Genomic DNA, 21864 nt, shown 5'->3' with positions numbered 1-21864 from the left:
AAAAAAAAAGAAAAAAATCCCATTTGATGTATGCATTTTGAGTTGAAGTTTTACATTTTCTACAAATCTGCACTTTAATTACAATGTAGTTCGTGTTTTTTTTCTTGTTTGATTGTCTTTTCCATATTTCATCATTTGCTGCATTGCGAAATGGTAAATAAACACCGAACGTAATAAAAACATAATAGATAACTTTATGCACTGTCGGATATGGTGACATGGTAAGAGCTCTTGGCAATATTATCACTGTTTGAATAACACCACTAATTATTCCAACAAAATACATTGACTTAATACGTCAAAAAACATTAGGTACCTGAAACGTGGCAAGGGAAGGTGATTGCATCATTTTGTGCACTACTCGGAATCTCATTCTTTGCATTGCCCGCTGTAAGTAGTTAAACCATGGTTGCATTTCAAATCGAAACATTGTTGTGCGATAGTGGCAAACAAATATGCAAAATATAAAAAAAAAATATCAAATTAGCTTAGTGATGATGTGCTCAACTTTGTAATAAGGTAAAGGAATAACCAGCCATTGCAGAGAAACCAACACCAAACAATTTCATTAGTCTGAATGAGAATTTGTTGAAGTTTAATACTAATGTTTTTTTTTAAAGTTATGTTAATAACAGAACAGTATACTTTCTCCGTTTGCAACATCGGAAAAACGGTTCATTATAGTACGTGACAGCTCTAATTAGAAAAAATGTGAAGCGAAAAAAAAAACGGGAATCTGTTTGCTTTCTTTTATGAAAGTGAAAGCAACAAATTCATTATATAAGTCGTTTAACATGTGCCTTAAGGATAATTATCAATGTTATAAATCGCTTATAATCTGGTATCATCTGCGCTTGGTGGCTGGTTTTTGCTGAAATTTTACTGAATTGAAGACATATTTTTTTTTATCCATAACATTTACAATAAATGTGAGAGTAATATTTTGGAATTTTGAATTGAAAAACCTCCATCACCACCAAACAACAACAACAAAATCAAGGGAATATTGGGCAGTGGTTTTGCATTGAAAGTACAACAACAACAGCGACAAAAGCATATGATTCGACGACGACAACCAGCCGCCACGTTAATTCAGTCCCTGTGGCGATGCTATGCCGCCGATGAAGCTTCTATGAGCACTGCAACGTGGAAAATTCATCAAGTGCCATTACCCTCACCACCTCCATCGTAAGTATTCAGCAAACAAGAAATAAATTTCATCGTTTTTTTTTTCTGTTGCTTATTTAACACTTGTACAATGTTACGAGTCAATTCAGAGAACATAATCCCGTCAACTATAAATACAGAAACTTCTGTTTCAAAACTAAAAAGGCAAGCGGCCGACCAAAAACAAAAACCTTAAGCAATTGCTAGTCTAGCCTTGCTATTAATAATGAACTTGGAATGAAATTAATCCAGTCAGCATTTAAACAAGCAATATTTTGCCGGCAATTTTCGTCTAGATTCTTGCGAATATTTTGACAATACAACGTGTTTATAACACCAGCTTGTATAGTAATATATCAACTACTTTGAATGTGCCTCGCTTCGAAAAGAGTGAAAATTTGCAAACAAACTAAACAAAATCAAACGAGAAGAAAAAAAAAAACAACAACAACATTAAATCACTCAAACGCCATCCAACTGATAATGTAGGGTGACGATAACGGTTTGAGTGGATTTCCCGCTACATCGAAAATTCAACTCAAATGACGCATGCGAGAATCCACTCACCGTCGATCATATAGCAATAATAATTCTTATTGCTTTTCATTGAGCAATAATACAAAAATATGGGAATTTTCGAAAATGCACGAAAATTAAATTAAATTAAAATTTGATTTGATTTATTTGCTCAATCAACATCAGCATAAGCATGTATTCACATTATAAAATCTTTTCTTATCTTTTCACTGTGTATTCCCCGTAAAATGATACATCGAAATTAAAAGAGAGTACTGGGATAGAATGGTTAGGAATTTTTGTGACTATAGGTAATTTTTATGTGTGGGTAATTAAACTATGTATTTAAAACAAAAACAAAATAATAATAATTAAAAAAAAAACAAACAAAACAAACAAATCAGTCTGAAACAGAAATAAGATTAGCTTTCAAACCTAAAATCACACAATATTTTCACTGCATTGCCATTTTCAATGTTCCAAATACGCCTTACTTCATTTTAATCTTATATAGGTTTTATATTCGCAAATAATATTCCAAACAATTTATAATATGTTGCTGTAATTATTTCATATTTTAAATAATACTCTAAATATTCAACATAAGTTACTTTAAAATAGATTTGATTCGATATGAAAGTGCATTTTGGGCTAACCATTGACTTTATTCGAGTTAAAGAAATTCGTGCTTCAAAGATTGCCCGCCCCAAACGCTTTTTCATCTTCAGACACCTTTATTCGATACGTCGCACAAGCTTTTTATTTTCTCTTTCAAATTCATATTAGAACTGCTCTAAAACATATTGTACAGTTGAACAAAAAAAAAAAACCAAATGGCAAAATGAATATTATCAGACAGAGAAATTCGATCAACAACCAATTTAATTTTTTTTTGTAATATTTGCTGTTTTCTTCTCGGTAATATCCATTATTGTGCTTATGTATTATTTAGATTTCTAAGAGTTCTTGCTCTCTCTCTTTCAACCCAAATTTATAAAAACTTCGGTAGCTTTATCACAAATCTCATTACCATTCTAAATTTATACACAATTTCCTTCTTATTTTTCTTTCTTTATTGTTGATTTTCATTGAACCCTTGTGCAAAATGACTGATAGACTTGATCGTCTATTTTGGCTGTGTCATTTTCGTTGATCAGAATCGATCACAGTTGTGATTATAATCATTTTTTAGTCATTTACCTTAAATTGAATATTAGTTATAATAGTAATAAATCACAAAAAATAAAAATAGTAGATTTTTTAGGTTATGTGGTAGGCACATAGTTTACCACACAACAAGTAAAATCTACCACAAAGTGTCACATCTATAAACTGTCAAAGAACAATGCTAAAAAGTGAGCCAGCTGTCATTGCTTGCAAATTTGTCTGTCAAACCCTGTGGCTATAATAACAAAACAACGTACGTTTAATTCACGATAGAAGGATTCACCCGAAAAATCAAATGATTTATATATAAAAGTTATTTTATTTATTTTTTTTATTTCAATTATTTTGAATGATTAATACTTTTTTTGTATTAGCATCGTTTTTAATATTTCCATTTCAATTTATTTAATTATTATTTGGGATCATGCATGCGATGCAAATGTGCCGTTTGAGAGTTAAACGCACTCTGCTCAATTATGAGAAATGTAGGGTTGGACAAACTCTCAGTCAAAAACTGCTGGCTCACTCGTTATTTGAAAAATTGACATGGTTCTTTACAAATACCAAAGTATAACACTTTTTACATGGGACACTTATTAATGCAAATACATGTGAAACTTTGTGGTAGATTTTACTTGTTGTGTGGTGAACTATGTACCTACCACATAACCTAAAAAATCTACTATTTCTTTTTTTTTGTGTGTACGTTTTTTTTATAAGTAAGAGTAATATCTAAAGAGATTGACCATCTTTCTCTATGACCATATTTACCTTACTTATCAAAAAGCCAAATAAAATCGATGAAAATCAATTGCAATCTAGCTTAGACTTAATTGACTGACTAATCGAACATTTTTCAGATATTTCGTACCAAAATGATAATGTTGAGTGAAAATGTGAAAATTCTTTTAAAAAAATGTCTAGATTTCAAGTAGTTAGTCAATTTTTTCACAAGGGAACGTTTGAATTAGGTAGGATTGCTCAAACCCATTTTAGTCGTAGTGGTTTTTACTCACATTTTTTACCCTTCAATTTTCAAAAACTCATATTCTGCACACAACAACGAATCAGTTTATGTGTCAGCTAATTAATGTGAAAAAACAGCAACGCATTCGATGTGCACTATAACTTATAACAATATTGAGTGAACACAATAGGCTGCAAATGCGCTTCGAATATATCAGACAAATGACATAAAAGCCATAGCTAGTGCACGTTTCTTGAATGTGGATTCAAATATTCCGGTCTCACGATAATCAATCGAAAGAATATTGCTTTGCGTTGGTGGTCATGGCGATCACATCACCATAATGGATGTGAATGCACTATTATATTAAATACATGATTACATTGGATTTGGTAAAAAACTGGGCATTTTCAAACGTATCGACATTGTTTGATTGCTTCGTTTTGTGCATTCATGCCGAAATTGTTGAACTTTCAAAATTTGCGTAATGTTGCATTTTAGCTTTTTTTTTTGATATGGGCACATTAAATCAAAATCGTAACCACTGTGGCTGAATCAAACGAGAAAAATGAGTAGCTTTTTCATTTCATTCTATATTCACAGCGAAATTAAACAGGTCGTCGAATGATAACTAAGGTTTGACTCGCTTGCATAATTTTAATTGACCAAAACGTGCACATTCAGAAATGAAACAATTAAGAAGAAGAACAACAAAAAAAATTCAATTAAAATAAAACACAAAAATTTCTCTCGAAATGAATTCAAATTGAAACAATTTCAATTTCATCTCTTCTTTCTCTCTCTTTTTCTCTCTTTATTTTTATATGTGTACTTTTTTTTGTCGACTTTTTGCATATCTATGTATATGAAATCACAAACATATCAAAATCAATCCGATTTGAAAATGTTAAATTGGCAAAACAAAAACAATATATACATGGACTAATTCCACCAATATAAAAAACAAAACAAAACTAAACACTTTTTTATTATTATTTTCGTATTCGTATTTTGTATTTGTATTCGCAACTTGTATGCAAAACTCGCATAACGACGTTAAGCTTTCGGGGGCAAAAGATTTACCTGTTAGCACGGCGTTACCCAAGCGCATCAGAAAGGTTGGTGTTCTTTGCATTCAGGCTTTTATTTACTTCAATTTCTACGGTTCTGTCACCTTTTTATGTGTCTCAATCTCAACGACTCTATTCTTTGTTTTCTTTCATTCGTTCACTTTATTTTTATTAGTTTTGTTTTCTTTCTCAGTTCTCTGTTCTCTTCATTTGACCATTTTTATTTCATTTTTATTGATGCTACTACTGTTTCTGTCTCTGTACATCTCACTCTCTCTTCCCTCGATCTCTATTTCATTTTGTTCCGAGTCTCTATTTGCATTCATTCAAAATCAAACTATATCTGCTTCTGTTGAATTTTCAAATGATGCAAACGGTCTGGAATTACTTTTTTTCCATATAAAATCGTTTACAAACTTATGATCCCTATAGAATTGTAATCCTCACTTGTATCAACACAAAAAAGAAACATTTTTTTCCGATTCTTTTTTCTCGAATGAATAACATAAAAAATGCGTAAACCATATCGTAAATTTCTACAAAACATCTCACATCTGTTTTGCAAATTTTGAAAATGAAATGCGTTAGTGTTATGCATTTTTAATCTTAGCCTCTTCCAATTTATACCATTACCTTGGTTTCCCCAAAAAAAAAACAACACATCTTTGCGCAAATCATTCCATTCGTTTCGTTTCATTTAACAATTCAATAGAAAACGGAACCAAAATCAACATTTCCATGTAAAACGTTCAATTCGAATAGGACTTCTACTCCCTTGTAAATATATTTATTTATTTTTTCACTTTTTTTCGGAATACGGTACATTGTTAGCTATTCACAGTGGAAATGCTCTTTGACAGCATATCCAACCTCAATTAAAATCAATTACCCACTGTGACGTATTTAACATGATTGCCATTTCCATTTGGTTGAAAATTATTGTTACGAATCCGATTGTATATTGTATCATATTTCATAGAATTTGTTTGTAGATTGTCTAGCACACACATGTATATTCAAGTCAAAGTAAATTATTTATAAATTGAATGACAAATTTAAAATATCCGAAGAGCCAATGTTCTTTTGAAGTTCAGAATAATACGTGAAAAATCGAATCAGTAAATAATATTTTGTTTAAAATGTAAGATGTGTTCAGCATTAGGCTGGATCAAATAAAACCATTTGCAATATGAAAATTTTCACGGTAAGATGTCAAATTATAGCTGACAGATTCAATTTTTGTCCATAGAAATGTTTCTACAATTGGCCAAATTATGGGAATAGACAATTTTTTTTTATCTCGCAAGCATACATGGGCACAGGGGACTGTAAGCCCGGATAACCTCTTAAATCGTCCGAGCTAGAGTTTTTGATTTTTTCCGTGCCCATGTATGCTCGCAAGTGATATAATTCGGTCCACCCTATTTACACAAACATACGTTCCACTTAATTATTCTGTTGATAATATTATCACAGTTTCTATCAGATTTACCTGTGTTATTGATCTAAAATTCATGTTTCTGACCTTTTAATATGTTTATTAATAAACCATGGTCCCGAGATGAAATTGGCCATTTAAAATTAACTATAGTTGGATAAAGTCAAAGACTTTGTTACCACAACTTCAAACCGAGAGTATATTGTGGCAATAAATTATTACAACGAGAAAAACACGCCAATATTGTTCTATAAAATACAGTTTTTTTCTCACATATTTTTTTTTTCAATTCATTTGGTATAAACAATTTTTTGTCTTTGGAAAATCATAAAACAAAACAGTTTTTTTCGTTTAATGAATACACTATGTTTTTCATTTCAACATTCGAATACATTTTCCATACACTGAACAAAAGTACATTTTAATTGCACCACACATGAAAACACCCGAAAATTTACATTATTATACGTATACAAATTACAGAACAAATATAATTTTTGTGAGGGTTTTTGTTTTATTCGAGAGTCGAACGAAGGTGTCTGTCAAATTTCCAACTTATTCGACAAATATCATCATTTACTGGAGAATACTGAAAAGCAAATCACAAATGTTTGGTCGATCAATGTCGTGATTACTGTGATACATCTTTAAAATTCGTTTTATATGTGGCTTTGTAAGATTTGATTCGAACCATGTTTGTTTTTCTCTTATTTTGACTTTGATTTTTTTTTTTTTTTTTTAAATATTATGTCTTGTGTGAAATAAGAATCGTTGAGTTTTTTTTTATGCCATGATGTCCAACTTGTTGGGCCGTTAATTTACTATGATTGTCAAACGTTTGCATCAATTTGTCTGTCTAATCTACCAAGCAATGATGGAATATCCCCCCCACCCAAAAAAAGCACCAATTCAAATTGAATGTGAATGTGCACGAAATCGTCTGCAGAAAATACTCAGATTCAACGCGGCAAAATGCCATTATGAAGCATTCGAGTATTTTCAAGCATTCATGCAATAAATATAATCATACCTTTTATTTATCTCAGAGTGGTATGCTTTCTTTTTTCAAATAAAAAAAATACATTTAAATATTACCACCACACCTTTCCATCCCCAACAAAAAGAGAATAAAGTGCAATGCCAATGGAAAAAGCATGCTTTTCTTCTGTTCAATTGTCCGAATCCATGTTTTTGTTTGTCTGCCGCTTCTAATTTAAATTCAAAAAAAATTGTAGTCAATTTCCTATTATTTAAAAAAAAAACAATTTTTTTTTCAATTAATTTATTCAATATAAATAAATGTTATCGAATCAATGTATTATGTCATTAAGCTCGAAATTGGAACCACCAAAAGAGTTGACAGCCAGCACAAGCGCTATGTAAGTTCTCCCTATTAACACACAACCACAAAAAAAAAACCTCATTGCGTAATAGTTGTGCATCCCTCACCAATCACACCACACATTCGAATATCACGAATGTTATACAAAAATCAACCAACAACAACAACAACAACAAATTCAATCTCCATCATTGTTTCAGCCATTTATAAATTTGTTCGTTGATGCTTAAAAATTTGTTGCGCGCGTGTGTTGATCATTATTATTGTATTTTGAAACAGTGTTGCAATCACCACAACAAAGCAAAACAAAAGTGCACAACACAAGTTTGCTCATTGAACTTTTGCGTTTTAACTCGGCGACAATAAAATGGCAGAATTAGTTTTAGATATAGATAAAATGCATGTGTGGCATTGAATGAACACCATTGAAAACCAGTCAAAATGTTAAGCTGTCTCAATGTAACTGAATTAAATTGTCAAGAGTTGCACCCAAAGGCATCAATGAGCGGTACTATTTATTCACCTAAGGATACTTGTGGTTAGCATACAGTTTTGGATATGTGGAACAACTTAGATGTCCGTTATATGTCGTCTACACGTGTAGTATAAACTGTAGTAGAAATAAATAATCAAACAGCCACCTTAAGTTTCATTTTTTTTTGTTGTTGTTTCAAATTATTTTGTCGATTTGTTCAATGGATAGATAAACTAGTATTTATTTTTGGAAAGTAAATGGTACAAGAAAAACACCAACATCGAATTATACAACACGAGTCGAGGTCATGATGCGAAACAAAAAAAAAATTGCTGATCCTCTTACAACTGGTAGTTTAACGTTTTTAAATCCATTCCAAATGCCGAAGAGCACAAAATCAAAAACAAAAATATATCGAATTTCCATTTAATCCATTTGCAGGCATTTGAAAACTAGCTTATAGTTTTTGTTTGTCGGCATCTATTTTTAACTATAAAAAGCCATTTCTGCTTCTCAATACTCAATTGAACAAATCCTGATGGAATGCTGTTTTTTTAAAAGTGTTCTTTTGTTATTATTCAAACGTATGGATTTTTTTGTTCGTGATCTTCAGTTTTACAAAACAAAAAAAAAACATACATGATTGCCAAATAAAGCTTTGAAAAGTTTTGAATGTATAGCGGTTGCTTTGTTGAAACGGATGTATCCATTTAAATCACATTCATCGTGGTTTTGGTAATGCGTGATGATTGTATGCAAATGTAGAATTTTTTCTAGACCATTGAAACATTTGTTTTGACGCGACCAGATGGTGTTAGAAACGTGAATGGCATTTCTTAGATTGTTGAATAAATTTGACCACATATAGTTTTGTATCCAAAAATGTTTTTTAGATGTGATTTTCCATAATATTGGCGGTTATTGTTTGTTATTTCTCTTAATCTTTAATTTAATTCGTATTCGAAGAATTTCACATTAACAAAACATTTGAACTAACAACTTTTCTAAAGTGCTTGGACCGATTTTTTCAAGGATTTTTTTTTTTAATTACAACTCAAAACATTCGCACTTCAATTCGACTATATATAATTTGAATTCAGATCCACGATGCGTATCGAAAATATAATGTTAGCATTCAATTGACTGAGCATGCCATCCAAAATGAGCACATGTGTTTTTATGGCATGTTCCATCCATATCAAATTCAAATATTATTTTCAAAACAAAATGTAAAACCAATTAAGAATTTAATATTCTCCGCACTTTCTGTAATTTATGGGAGAGAAGAAACAACAACAACAACAACAACAAAGAAAAACACGAGTTAAACAAGTAACGTAATAATAACATTCATAATTAAGTGTTCACATCAGACAATCGCTCAACTGCAACTGACATCACGTGGCACATTGAATGGTCGTCATATATACTTTGTTATAATATAGAATAGACTCTTATTAGACTGATTCGATAGACATAATGAGAAATTGTCTATCAGGTTTTGCACAATTCAATAATTTCTTCTCAAATTTGTCAGACGAATGAATGACTCCATTTAAGTGAATTGCTTTCAAAGCGCTTTGTAATTATCTTTCAAACAGTTGCAAATTTAAATTGCTTTTACACCATGCACACACTTGTTAAATTACTACGCTTACTGCGATACAGTAGATCAAATCGATTTTATTTTATTTCGTTCTAATTTTTCTTCAATATTTACGTAGAGTTTTTGTATTCTAATATTTGAATCTTACTTAAAAAATATGTACATAAAGGCGATGATGTATTTATGTTGGCAATTTTGGATATAGCTTGAAATGTTGCATTAGAAATCTTACATTACAGCATTTAACTAGAACTATAGATATTTTGCATTATTATGGTCTTTGTGAAAAAATATCGAACAAAATTATAAATTCTGGTGGATGCGTCGCATATTTTTTCATAAAGAATTTGTGAATGTCGTTTTATGAATAAATCACAATCGATATGAACTACAAAGACATACATTTTAACGAACATATTATATTCAATATTAGTGCAAATGAAATTCATACACCCCTGGCGGGGTCGCACTCATTTTTATTTTCATTTATGTTCAAATCCATAAATTTATTTTTATCCAATGGAAATCCAAATGCAAAATTACCTAAACAAATTCATTTCCATGCGAACCATGATTAAACTGAATGCATATTTCAGATATCGCAGTATATATTTCGTTTATTTTATTTTTTTTCCTTCATATCGAAGAGAACAGTTTCATTTATTTATAATTTGTGTTTTATTGTTTTCATGATTTTCTTTCATGAATTATTATCATTTTGATTATGCTTAAATAAAAAAAATGTTGCTGTTACACAAACAAACATATTCACCATCATTACACAATCGGCGTTAGACAATTAAATTTAACGCTGAATCAGTCCCACCCGCCAAATGCGTAAACAAAATTAAAACATATAGTACACAAAACAATTACCAAAGACATTCAAACTCACAATACGTAGTATACACAATTTCAATCACACATATATAGACACACACACACAGCGACACAAACACACACTTTTTGTTCGTTCAAAATAACGTCCAATAAATGTGCACAGTCAATATATATATATATTTATGTATAAATAATAATATAAATATATATATATAGATGAAAAATCTATGCTTAAGTAATTGAACAAGTCGAAAATCGTTGATTAGACGCGCATCTTCTAGTTTTAAGCATAATGCATCGTTTGTGGCCCGTCTACCGACCATAAGAAGGCACAAAAGTCAATCGTTACATTCACCAGCCGGAAATTCGAAACCGCCGACTGCATCCACCCGTGGACGAATGCCTCAACGAACTATGGCCGAAATGAATGCTTCCGCCGAAAATTTAGGTAGGTCATTCTTACTTCGATCCATCACATTTATTATGTTTCAAGCAAAACGGATATGATATAAGTAGATGATATTTTATTTCTTTTCAGAAGTTACTAATAATGGTCGACCCATGAATCCAAGTTTGAGCGAAGATTCGGTTGCTGACACAGCGATATCAAAGCGAAATTCAGATGGTATGATTTTTTGATTGATTTCTTTTCTAAATGCATAAGACAAAAGGACTGTTTTAAGGCACATTTCATTACTCAACACATCACAAATAATGATGAATGTCGAAATTGAAATTTGAACCATGTTTATCTTGCCGTTTATCATGTCGAATGGGAATTCTTCTTAAAACAGTCCACAAACTATGCAACCATTGAAAACAAGCTATAAAGTTTAGTTTTGGAAGAAGAAACGTTTTCTCAAACCTTATGAGACTGGCAAACTTATAACAACATTTTAAATAGAATTTCAGAAATACTTACAATTTTCTCTATCTCTCTTTTACGCGCTTTCATTTTATAATAATGTCCCAATTTCATTTGAGATGCCATTGCTATTATTTATTTCTTTAGGCATTTCATATTCTAATCCATCGATTCTTCATACATACTTCTCTATTTTCCGAATACATTTCGAACACCCGAAAAAACAAATGAACCAAAGCTGAAACCACAAGTCGAAAATATTCTCTCTATCTTGATATACCTAGATTCAGTGTTAATGTATTGCCATTGAGTAATGAAAATAAACAGACATATTTAAACTTGCTTGTTTCTATCGCAATCAAAATGCCATTGTTGTTGATGTCATGTAGATATTACATATTTTGAATTTATTTGATTTAGAATGTTTTTTGTATTACATTATCGACCGATTTTTGTTCAACAAAAAAATTTCGTTAATTTTTATTATGTGTATTTACAATTGAAACTACCCTATTGTAAATTTGATTCGTGTATTTATTCCATATATATATTTTTTCTTCTTCTTAATGTTATCGACTCATTTCATTATCGTTATTTTGTATTTTCCAAAACTTGTGAATTATACCATATATAGACCAACCAAAAAAAGGGAATCAAAACAAAGAAAATGATTTAATCTGATTTGAAATTGTTTGTTCGATAAATTTGTGTACGAAATAATACTGAATTTGGCACCGTCACGTTTTTACAAACAAGAAATGAAAATATTGCATACCAATTATTATGAACACGCAAGCGTTTGTATTTCAATTCGAACACACACCCCGTACAAAGCAAACGTATTTCACGGATTAAAAAAAAAGAAGAAAAAAGTGAATATTTCTTCTCCCCCTTTTTTGCCACTTTCAAGGACATTTAATTCTCTGTGGACAAAACGATGAAATCAAAATTTATTTCTTTTGTATTTTAACACCGTTCGTAGTTCAAATGCAATGAATTCTTACCACAGAACAAACAAATTTATTACTAGAATAACCTAAATGAAAGAATACAACAGATGGTTTCTGTGATACTGTAAGTTGTAACACTTTATTTAACCACGAGGCTTGAACTGCATGCACACAAACAACGCTTTCAAACATAAATGTCGATATCATAAAATTAAATTAGGATTATTCAACCATTAATTTCGTTGCGATTAAATGTGTGAGGACGAATTTTGGACCGCGTTTCGTTTGTTTTTATTGATGATCATAAAATTAGGAAAATAATCATAATCAGCTATTAAGTCGTTATAGACAACAATCAAATGTACACAACGTAACTTTTAAAATATTCGACGATAGACAGTTTTCGTGATTATCTTTCTTATAAATTTTCCATTGATTATATATTCATATCACTGTGATATTATCACATAAGAAACTAAACTGACAAATGATGAAGGAATTCCGAACAACATATGACTCTATACGGTTTACCTTTGGTTAATTGTAGACAGCAATTCTCATTGGAATGCCGGACAAAATACTGATGTACAAATCAGTCGAAGCCAACCTGAATGAATTGAAACAAACCATATTTTTTATGTCTTCCACTTAAAATATGTCCATTTTCGATAGAAATTCAAATGTGATTTGTCAGTTTTACTTCTTATGTATATCGTATGTAGCTTGCTAATTCATTATTTAAGACCTTAAACCAAATGAAGCATATTGTGCACAATAATAAATACGTTTAAGATAAACAGAGATTCTTACGTGTAACAAGTGTGACAACTGAATTTCAGCGACGATATTCGATATAAAATAGACGTTTTGGTCACATGCATTGACACTTATATTAAATTTCGAGTACCAAAAATCTGAATACAGGAAATGTACTTGGGATGCTAAACATCGAATCGGAATGGCACACACAAACACATCCGTTCAGCATATACTAGCATATAAAAAAGCTTTCAACTTGCTAGGACATTGTGTAACAAACTGAAATAAAATCCTTGTGACGTGCCAATTGTTTAGCCAATTATTACGACCTGAAACAATATCAATTAAATACAATATCGATCTGTAAAGATTGTTTACGATTTTGTTCGACAGTTTTTCAGCTTTTAAATGTTGTCATCGACACTATTCTATGATAGACATTAGGTTAAGCTTATCATCGAACCAATAAAATTCAGCATATACCCGCTTGTTTTTGAAGAGATCGTGAATTTTCATTTTCTTCATCAAGTAATGAATGTTGAATGTTGTTAATATCGTTTGACTTTTTGATACATTTTGAAACACGATGTGTTCCGAATGCGATTGCCACAATATTTTTTTTTTTGTGTAAATAATCTTACGTTGGTGAATTTATTCATCGTTCCGGGATGATTAAGTTATGCGTTTTAATTTGAAATTGAAATGAGTTCGTAAGTAGTTGAACCAATCAACATTGAAAAACAATCATGAATAAAATTAATTTAAAGTCTGTATATATAGACATTTGAAAATTAGATTATAATATACGTGCATGTTGTAGATTGGTAGTATTCTATTTCCATTTTGAATGTGTGACTTTCGCCTGATCTTAGTTGTATGTGAATGCAAAATTGCGAACATACTGCAGTGACATGCTCCTTCAAATAATACCATATTTTATTAAATTGTCTCCCGATATCAAAATACGTTCAGGAGCTATGTGCTTTCTGCTATATGTCTTAGGCGTATTTTACCTTGTGTTGCGACATTCCCTGTATTGCTTGCGTTTATTAACCTCAAAATGAGTGCTGGTCGTTCTTCTATCGCTTTACTTACTCTATTTCATGTTACCTTTCTGGTTGTTTCGTGACTTGTACTTGTGACACTGTAAACTAATATGCCATCACAAGAAAATCATTCCATTGTGTTGAATTTAACATTTTCCAATTGGAAGTGACTACTATCATTAATGAGTAAGTCTTACTCTTCAATTTCTTTTATCTTGCTCTATTCCTTTCTTTCTTGTTCTCAATAAACGAATTGAATGTGTGGTGAAATTTAATAATAAAAAGCCCAACGCTACGAAAAATCATCAAGTGAAGCTCATCTTTTTTTTGCATACGAATTTCATTGAAGCGAAAAATTATTGTAAGGTTTCATTCCTTAACAAAACTTCATTAACACATTTTTTTTCATTTTACTTTGTCCATGTTTGTGTCCAAAAGAGATTTTCTATTTGATGTGACCTTTTTCCGTTCGACCTCCATTCATATGTGGTTTTCACTGTTCTGAAGTGTGTTCTTTTTTTTTGTTATGAACGATGAATGGTTTTCGACAAAGAAAAAAACAACAACGACCACAGTTGGATGAGCATTGCTATGGACATTGGACAATGATACCGATCTCTTCAATTCATGTCCACAACTACAATATTCCGGCAATTACACAATTGAAAATATCTCACATATTCACATAACTACACACATTTATTCGTTTTCTACTTTCCATATTGAGCGTTTGTTTCAAATCTCTCTTTCCCTCTCAGACGAAACAGCAATTCATGCCCGCCCCCCTCACCCATTTGATTTATGCATTTCGGTAGTATACTGAAACAGTACCACCATCATCATGTCCCGTTCAAACCATATAACAATGTGCTGATATCCTACTACTAAGGCTAAACTATTCCATAACTCTTCTAATAATAACAAAAAACAAAATACAAATATATATATAGGAACAACAACACCACCACCACCAACAACATCCGTATAATACTGAAACAGATGATACTATTTTATTTAATCTAACTTGCATTTTCTAGAAAATTCAATTGAAATGAGCAATTGTGAGTCAAAGATTAGTTTTCTAAAGTCCGCAACAACGGCGGTTCACGGACAATTTCGACGACACTCAAGCCATCCATCGGCGCAAACAAGCCTGTATGCAAAGCCTGGCCTCTTAAAAGTTGGCGAAGCGACCGCATTACCAATCATGTTATATCATCAATGGATTCAAGTGCACGAGCCAACACAATCCGATGCAACTGACGTAACAAAGTGTAATGATGACGATCAAAAAATCCACAGTTGGACACCGAATAAATTGTCTTGCGAGGATGCCAGTCTGCATATATCACGTTAGTTTCCATACTTTTCTGCATTCAAGACTCGAATGGCATGTTGATGAATGGCAAAACCAGAACCCATACGATTCAAAACAATGCTGCAAGCACACTCACTGACTAAAACTTATAAAATACAAACAAACATTTAAAAAAAAAAAACTCAACAGCAACAAAAGTACATATTACATTGGATTTGGTAGCACACCCATTCGATGCGATGTGTTCGTTATTCGCTTTGGTTTTCCACCGTCACCAATGGCCACATTGATGCAACACGTCATTTATTCAAGTCGAAATATCTTTAGTCCGGATACTGATGGAACTCGCATCCACAATCATCCATTTAAGCTTTCAACAGATTGATGATTTGCTGCATCAATATGTCTATTTTGGAAAAACGTGTCGATTTTTAGGACAAATGGGGGAACCGCTACGAAAAAGAAACAACAACACTCACACAATACACAACTCACAAACACACCTACGCGACACTCGATATATGGATGGATGCTTACATTCATTAAAACTTATGTCCCATGCAGCGCCATCTGATCTTGATTCATATACCAACCAATTTTTTTTTAATTTTAAATTTTTCAAGCATATATATATATATAGCCATATCTAGAGTCAACGCAAACGTTTGAACACAACACACTATACACTCGAATTGTTTTGTTTTGATAGACCCCCCGCCTCATATTCCTTTTATTTGTACATACATTGAATGCCGTGTTGAATAAAGCAAAAAAAACTTTTCTTTCCTCTATCGTTTGCCATCATAATGATGCCAAAGGTACAGAAGAGATACAATTCATCGTTGATGAAGAGTTCGATGAGAATGATGTGCACGTGTCTGTCGATGAAGCGGCTGAAATTGCCGATGAACCAGATACATCAAATCAATCGCAACACTTTCTAACATACAGTCGATTGAATGAAAAATTACGTGAAAAATTAACCCCAATATTCAATCGAAAGCACTATTCATCGCTACCACAAGCATCGATAAACTATTTTGAGAATAGATCGCGGAAAAACAGTTACAATTACAGTGCGTAAATATCAAATAAGATTTTCTTTCTCTCACACACTCACACACACTCTCTCTCTCTCGCTCTCTCTCTATATCTCTATCTCTCAGGCAGAGGGCTTATTACGCATTCAAATAATTACAGTTTGTAGAAAAGTCATCGAGACAATTCCAAACATCCTCAAATAAATCGCATTTTTGTCAAATATTTCAATTTCATGTGTCACATTTTTATTTGGTAAACGAACCAAACCGTTGAATTCCGATGTTCATAATTATTTTTGTCGCGTCATAAGCCCTTTAATTGCCCCGGTTTTTTCAATTATTATTGAATCGTTTGTTTTTCATTTGTTTGTATTTTGTTGTTTTTATTTTAACGTTAGATACACTTACACATTCAAAAACGCTAACACATTGTCACACATCCGAACACCACCAAAAAGCTATAAACATTACGAGTTGACAAAATTGACACAGATTTATACACACCATATCACGCTATTTTCCATACACACACACACACCCAATGATGCCATCGGCTTTTCAAATTTACTTTGAAATTTTTCTGTCTATCCGGGTGTCCATTATTGACATGCACATTTTGATGATTTATCATTCGGTTTTCACCAAGAAATCTTTATTCGAATATACCGTATATGTATTGTGAAGGACCGACCTTTCAACAAAGGTTGTAATGAATCGCCATTGAGGCTTTTGATGCGTAATTGAGTTTGATCGGTGAATAGATGCTACAAAATTCCAATTCGAAACAATTAGTTACTGATTTTTCTTTTTTTGTGTGCATTTTTTTAATATATATTGCTGCCACTGCAAGACATATTTTGTAAAATGATTACACAAAACACACGTGACATCATTTATATTCAACGTCAAATGAATCAAACAATTCAGGATATGAAGATTTTGTCAATCAAATTAAATCGTTCAATTCCATTCGTGTGAATTTAATTTATATTGTTTATGTAATATCTGTCGAAACATTCTACAAACATGATGCTTTCCTAATACTAAAATTGAAAATAGTTCTTCATCTTATTGTGATTTCTTGTATCGCTTTTGTTCGACGACACAACACCTTTGTTTACTTACTTTTTTATAAAAATTGTCATCGCCTACGCGTTATTCAGAAATTGAATTTTGATTGTTACAATTGTCGTTCCATATCAAATGGATATTGTATTGCTATGAACATTTTGAAAATTGGAGAATGTTGCCGGCTTGGAAAATCATTTTACTTTCGAATGGATGCGGAACAAAATAAAAGAAAATGGAAACGAAGCGAAACGATTACAGTCCCAACGTTTGATTTATTTGAGATTTTAGATGCGTCGGCACAGAACCAAATTTTGTTTCTTTGTACACATTTCAGCCAATACAATGAATATATTATATATTATTACTTATGCTGTGAATGTATTTCAACTGCGATGATTTGGTATTTGAATGCGAAAGAACTGCACTCAAATGATGGATTTATTAAGCAGATGCCGTTGCGAGTAAAAAGGTAGTTTTGGAACTGGACTTAGTGAAGGGACATGATTTGAAAATAGTAATGGTTCAAATAACTAAAATGTGTAATAGATTGATTGGGTTGAATCATATAATTCTGATGATTTAATTTTGTTTCAAATTTCTTGGTTTTGAAATTGTTGTCAGTTGAGATTTTATAGATTACAATTTTACAGGTTTTTTTTCTTTATTCATTTCACTTCGCTCGAAATTCGATTTGAATTATCGTTCATTTCATGGTCCGATTTCTATTGTCAGCCACTTAACCGTGTGGCATACAATTCTGAGTCGGTTACATGCAATCGATACAATATTTATGTGTCACATTTCGTTCAATTGAACATTTTATCAGCGAATTTGTATTATTCGAGACTTTATTATTTCGGCACTCACAAACAGACGCATGATTATGCTGGATAAATAGATGCTGGAAATAGTGGCTGACTATTTTTTTAAGCATTATCCAGCATAATCATACACCTGGCCACAACCCCGTTGATATGATTCTTAGACATTGAACGGTTATATTTGTATAACTCACATTAACACATACACACACAATGTTATTTAGAAAAAAGTACTTTTTTGTCGCTATCTTAGTTTTTCTAGCACTGATTGGAAAATGCGAATTGTTTTGGCATTTGGCAAAAATTCTTTGAAACATATATTGTTGTGTTGCTTTGATTTTTTTTTAGATATCATATTTTTCAAGAACCAATTGATTTTTTGTACCTTTGGATTTTTGCGCATTTTTGCATACGTTTTGCTTTTTTGTATTTTAATAATTAAGTATAATCACAATTTTCTCACTAACGAGATTAAAAGGTCACAGAGAATAAGAGTTTAAAATGTAAAAGTTGTGTGGAAATAATTTCGAAATTTTGAAGCTTTGCATGTTGATTTTTGCACAATATACTTATACTTTTTGATGGAATTAGCGCACCGTTGTGACGTAGTGAAATTTTGTAATTTATCGAAATTTTTTTACATTTTTTTTTCTTTCGATTTTGTATAATTAATTTCAACTTAAAGTTGAACCGTTTGGCATACAACGAATGTTTGCCATTGCGATTATAAAATTGAAACAAGCAAAAAATTGATCATATTTTTTTTCTGCCAAAATAACACATAGTGTTAAGCCTATATTCACTGAAATGTTCGGATTGTTTGTGTTTGTGGTAGCAGTAGATTAGCAGTGTGCAAAGGAACTCTGGGACCGCTGCACATAAATACCAATAAATATTCACCGAAATAAAAAAATATATCGCACATTCATTATAATTAATTGCAATAATATTATCTTATCTTTCTTATCTTTTCTGCGTCTGATAAACTGGATGAATTCAACGATTTAGATGAGGATGATGAGCCGCGTTGTGTTCAACTGACCAATCAACACAAAACTGCGATACGTTTTATAAGAAAGGTAATGATTTCTTATTATTGTTTCGATTTACACCGACCAGTGAAACAAACAACTATGCGCACCGATTAAGTTCACCAATATGCAATCAATGGCACATTTTTGTTCCACCGAGTGCAGATTAGTGCGCTTAGTTGTTTGTTTCGCTGCTCTGGATTTACAAATATTTTATCCGAGACAAAAAAAAAACACCCTTTTATAAAATTGTTCAAATGCAATTAGAAATCCAAAAAAAGAAAGAAAAATTGAAAAGAAAAGAGGTAATCGAAGAGATTTTTTCTAATTCTTGATGAAATGAGATGCCCTCCTAAAGTCGTTTTGTTATATCACACTCCATGTTAAATTCGTTGCTTGAAAATTTCATTTATTTTTTTTCGATGATGAAACAACAGATGAAGTATTTTGTAGCAAGACGAAAATTTAAGGAGGCCTTAAAACCGTACGATGTTAAAGATGTTATGGAGCAATATGCAGCTGGTCATGTTGATCTATTAGGACGAACTCGCAATATACAGTCTAGGTACAAATATTGCAACCAATCGCTTCAGCTGCGATTTTCGCCTGTATTCTTTTTTTTTGCGTTCAGATAAAAAAAGAGAAAAAAAACGGAATCAGTATTGAATTTTTTTTTGTATCAATAGAGAATGGATTTTGTAGAATAAAAAACGTAGTGCTTATGTGTTGAGATTTTTGATAAAATAAAGTGGCGTCGAACTTATGCCAATGCCAAGCAAATAATCGGTTGAGTGATAAAGTGATGGTAATTGCCATGGGATCTTATTAAAAAAAAACCTTCAGTCAACACCATGCACAATGAATTTTTATCTGCACATCTATATAAATGGGTTATGCGTTTGTTTGCATTTGATTTATAGTCATTTTACTTTCGTCGATACCATTTTTTTTATATTAAAAAACATACGGAGTATTTTATTGGATTTTGTATTATACAGTAAAACTTCCCATTAGTGGAAATTCCAATTAAGCAAAACTGACTTTCGTCATTTTTTCTTTTTTTCAAACCTAAGTTGAAATAAATCCTTAGATGTATGATGTTGCACTGATTTCTTTTCTCGATTTTGTTAACACAACCGTATCGATTTTTCGGTTTTTAATATGCCTTGATCTTAAATCACATCAAGACGCCATTTATTAATTAAAACATGAAAATACACTTTTTGTTGGAATTAAGAGGAAAGTTTTTTTTCGAAATATTTTCGCTTATTTTGTGTTTTATTGGACCTATATTTTACGGAAATCTCTAGATAACTGAAATAAAATTGGTCCCTCGATATTTAATTTCCCTAATGAGGGGTTTTACTGTACTTTTTTCTCTTTTATTTAATTCTTATGTAAGATTGGCTTGAACAAAATTCTAATTCCTACTTATTAATTCGACATTATTTTTTTTTGCTTTCGAGCACTTTAATTGTGGTTTGCTTATATTTTCTTTAAATTGTAACGCATTCGAAAGAAAAATAAATGGTCTTACGAACGTAAGACGAACTTTTCCGCACTGTTTAACCGCAGTACACCACAAACGTTTCTTTTTTTAAGCAATGGAATCATTTTTCAATGACATTCAAAAAAATATGTCTGACGTTAATTTTGCCATAGAAATTATTTTTGAAACACTTTCCATAACTAATGTCACAAAAAATTTGGATTTTTGTATGGGAGCCATGTCTGTATGCTACCTTAATGGTGTGAAACTTTGCACAGGTTGTTTTTTCACAAAAAAATAACATTCGGAGGGTTTGGAGAAATTTCAACCAAAATTAAGAGTACCTCCCATGCGAAATATTCGTTTTTGAGCCAAAAACTGAAAATGTTGTATGGGAGGTACCCCTAATTTTGATTGAAATCTCTTCAAACTTTCAGAATGTTATTTTTTTGTGTAAAAAATAGTCTGTGCAAAGTTTCACGTCATTAAAGTAGCATACAGGCATGGCTCCCATACAAAAATGCAATTTTTTTGTGATTTTTTTAAGGAAACTGTATCAAAAATTGATTGTATCTCAAAACTAACCTCGGATTCGGTTTTCTCGTGCCAAAAAAACCCCCAATACATATTTTTGAGTGTTTAAGTCTACATTAAGTATGACTTTTGGACGAAAATTGGACTCTTTTTCATAGGTATCACTACAGGCATGAAATTTTTTTCCATCGACAAAAGTCGCTCAAAAGCTAATGATTTCTATTCCTCGGGGCCCCCAATCATCCTGTAAAGTCAGATTTTGAATTAAGTTTCTACTATGAGCGCAATCTTGCTAACAAATTTTGCGTACGACGTACAACGTACGACGTACAACGTACGACGTACAACGTAC

The 21864-nt window shown here is 31.6% G+C and overlaps 1 protein-coding gene across 1 annotated transcript in view; it reads left to right on the top strand.

Moving 5' to 3' along the window:
- Positions 1-193: 193 nt before the first annotated feature.
- Positions 194-21864, top strand: part of LOC116346185 (potassium voltage-gated channel subfamily KQT member 5-like) — a 38431-nt gene continuing 16760 nt past the window's right edge. The window contains exons 1-8 of the mRNA XM_031776127.1: positions 194-221; positions 313-390; positions 1001-1188; positions 4879-4935; positions 7657-7704; positions 10855-11036; positions 11127-11213; positions 19467-19537. Of these exons, the coding sequence (XP_031631987.1) occupies positions 219-221; positions 313-390; positions 1001-1188; positions 4879-4935; positions 7657-7704; positions 10855-11036; positions 11127-11213; positions 19467-19537 (714 nt within the window). The 5' untranslated portion in view covers positions 194-218. The remainder of the gene's footprint in view (positions 222-312; positions 391-1000; positions 1189-4878; positions 4936-7656; positions 7705-10854; positions 11037-11126; positions 11214-19466; positions 19538-21864) is intronic.

This window comes from Contarinia nasturtii, unplaced genomic scaffold (assembly GCF_009176525.2).
Source record: "Contarinia nasturtii isolate CC-2019 unplaced genomic scaffold, AAFC_CNas_1.1 Cnas_scaffold_129, whole genome shotgun sequence".
Lineage (NCBI taxonomy): Eukaryota > Metazoa > Arthropoda > Insecta > Diptera > Cecidomyiidae > Contarinia > Contarinia nasturtii.
The sequence above is the reverse complement of the archived record's forward strand: the minus strand, read 5'-3'. Positions and strand labels throughout refer to the sequence as shown.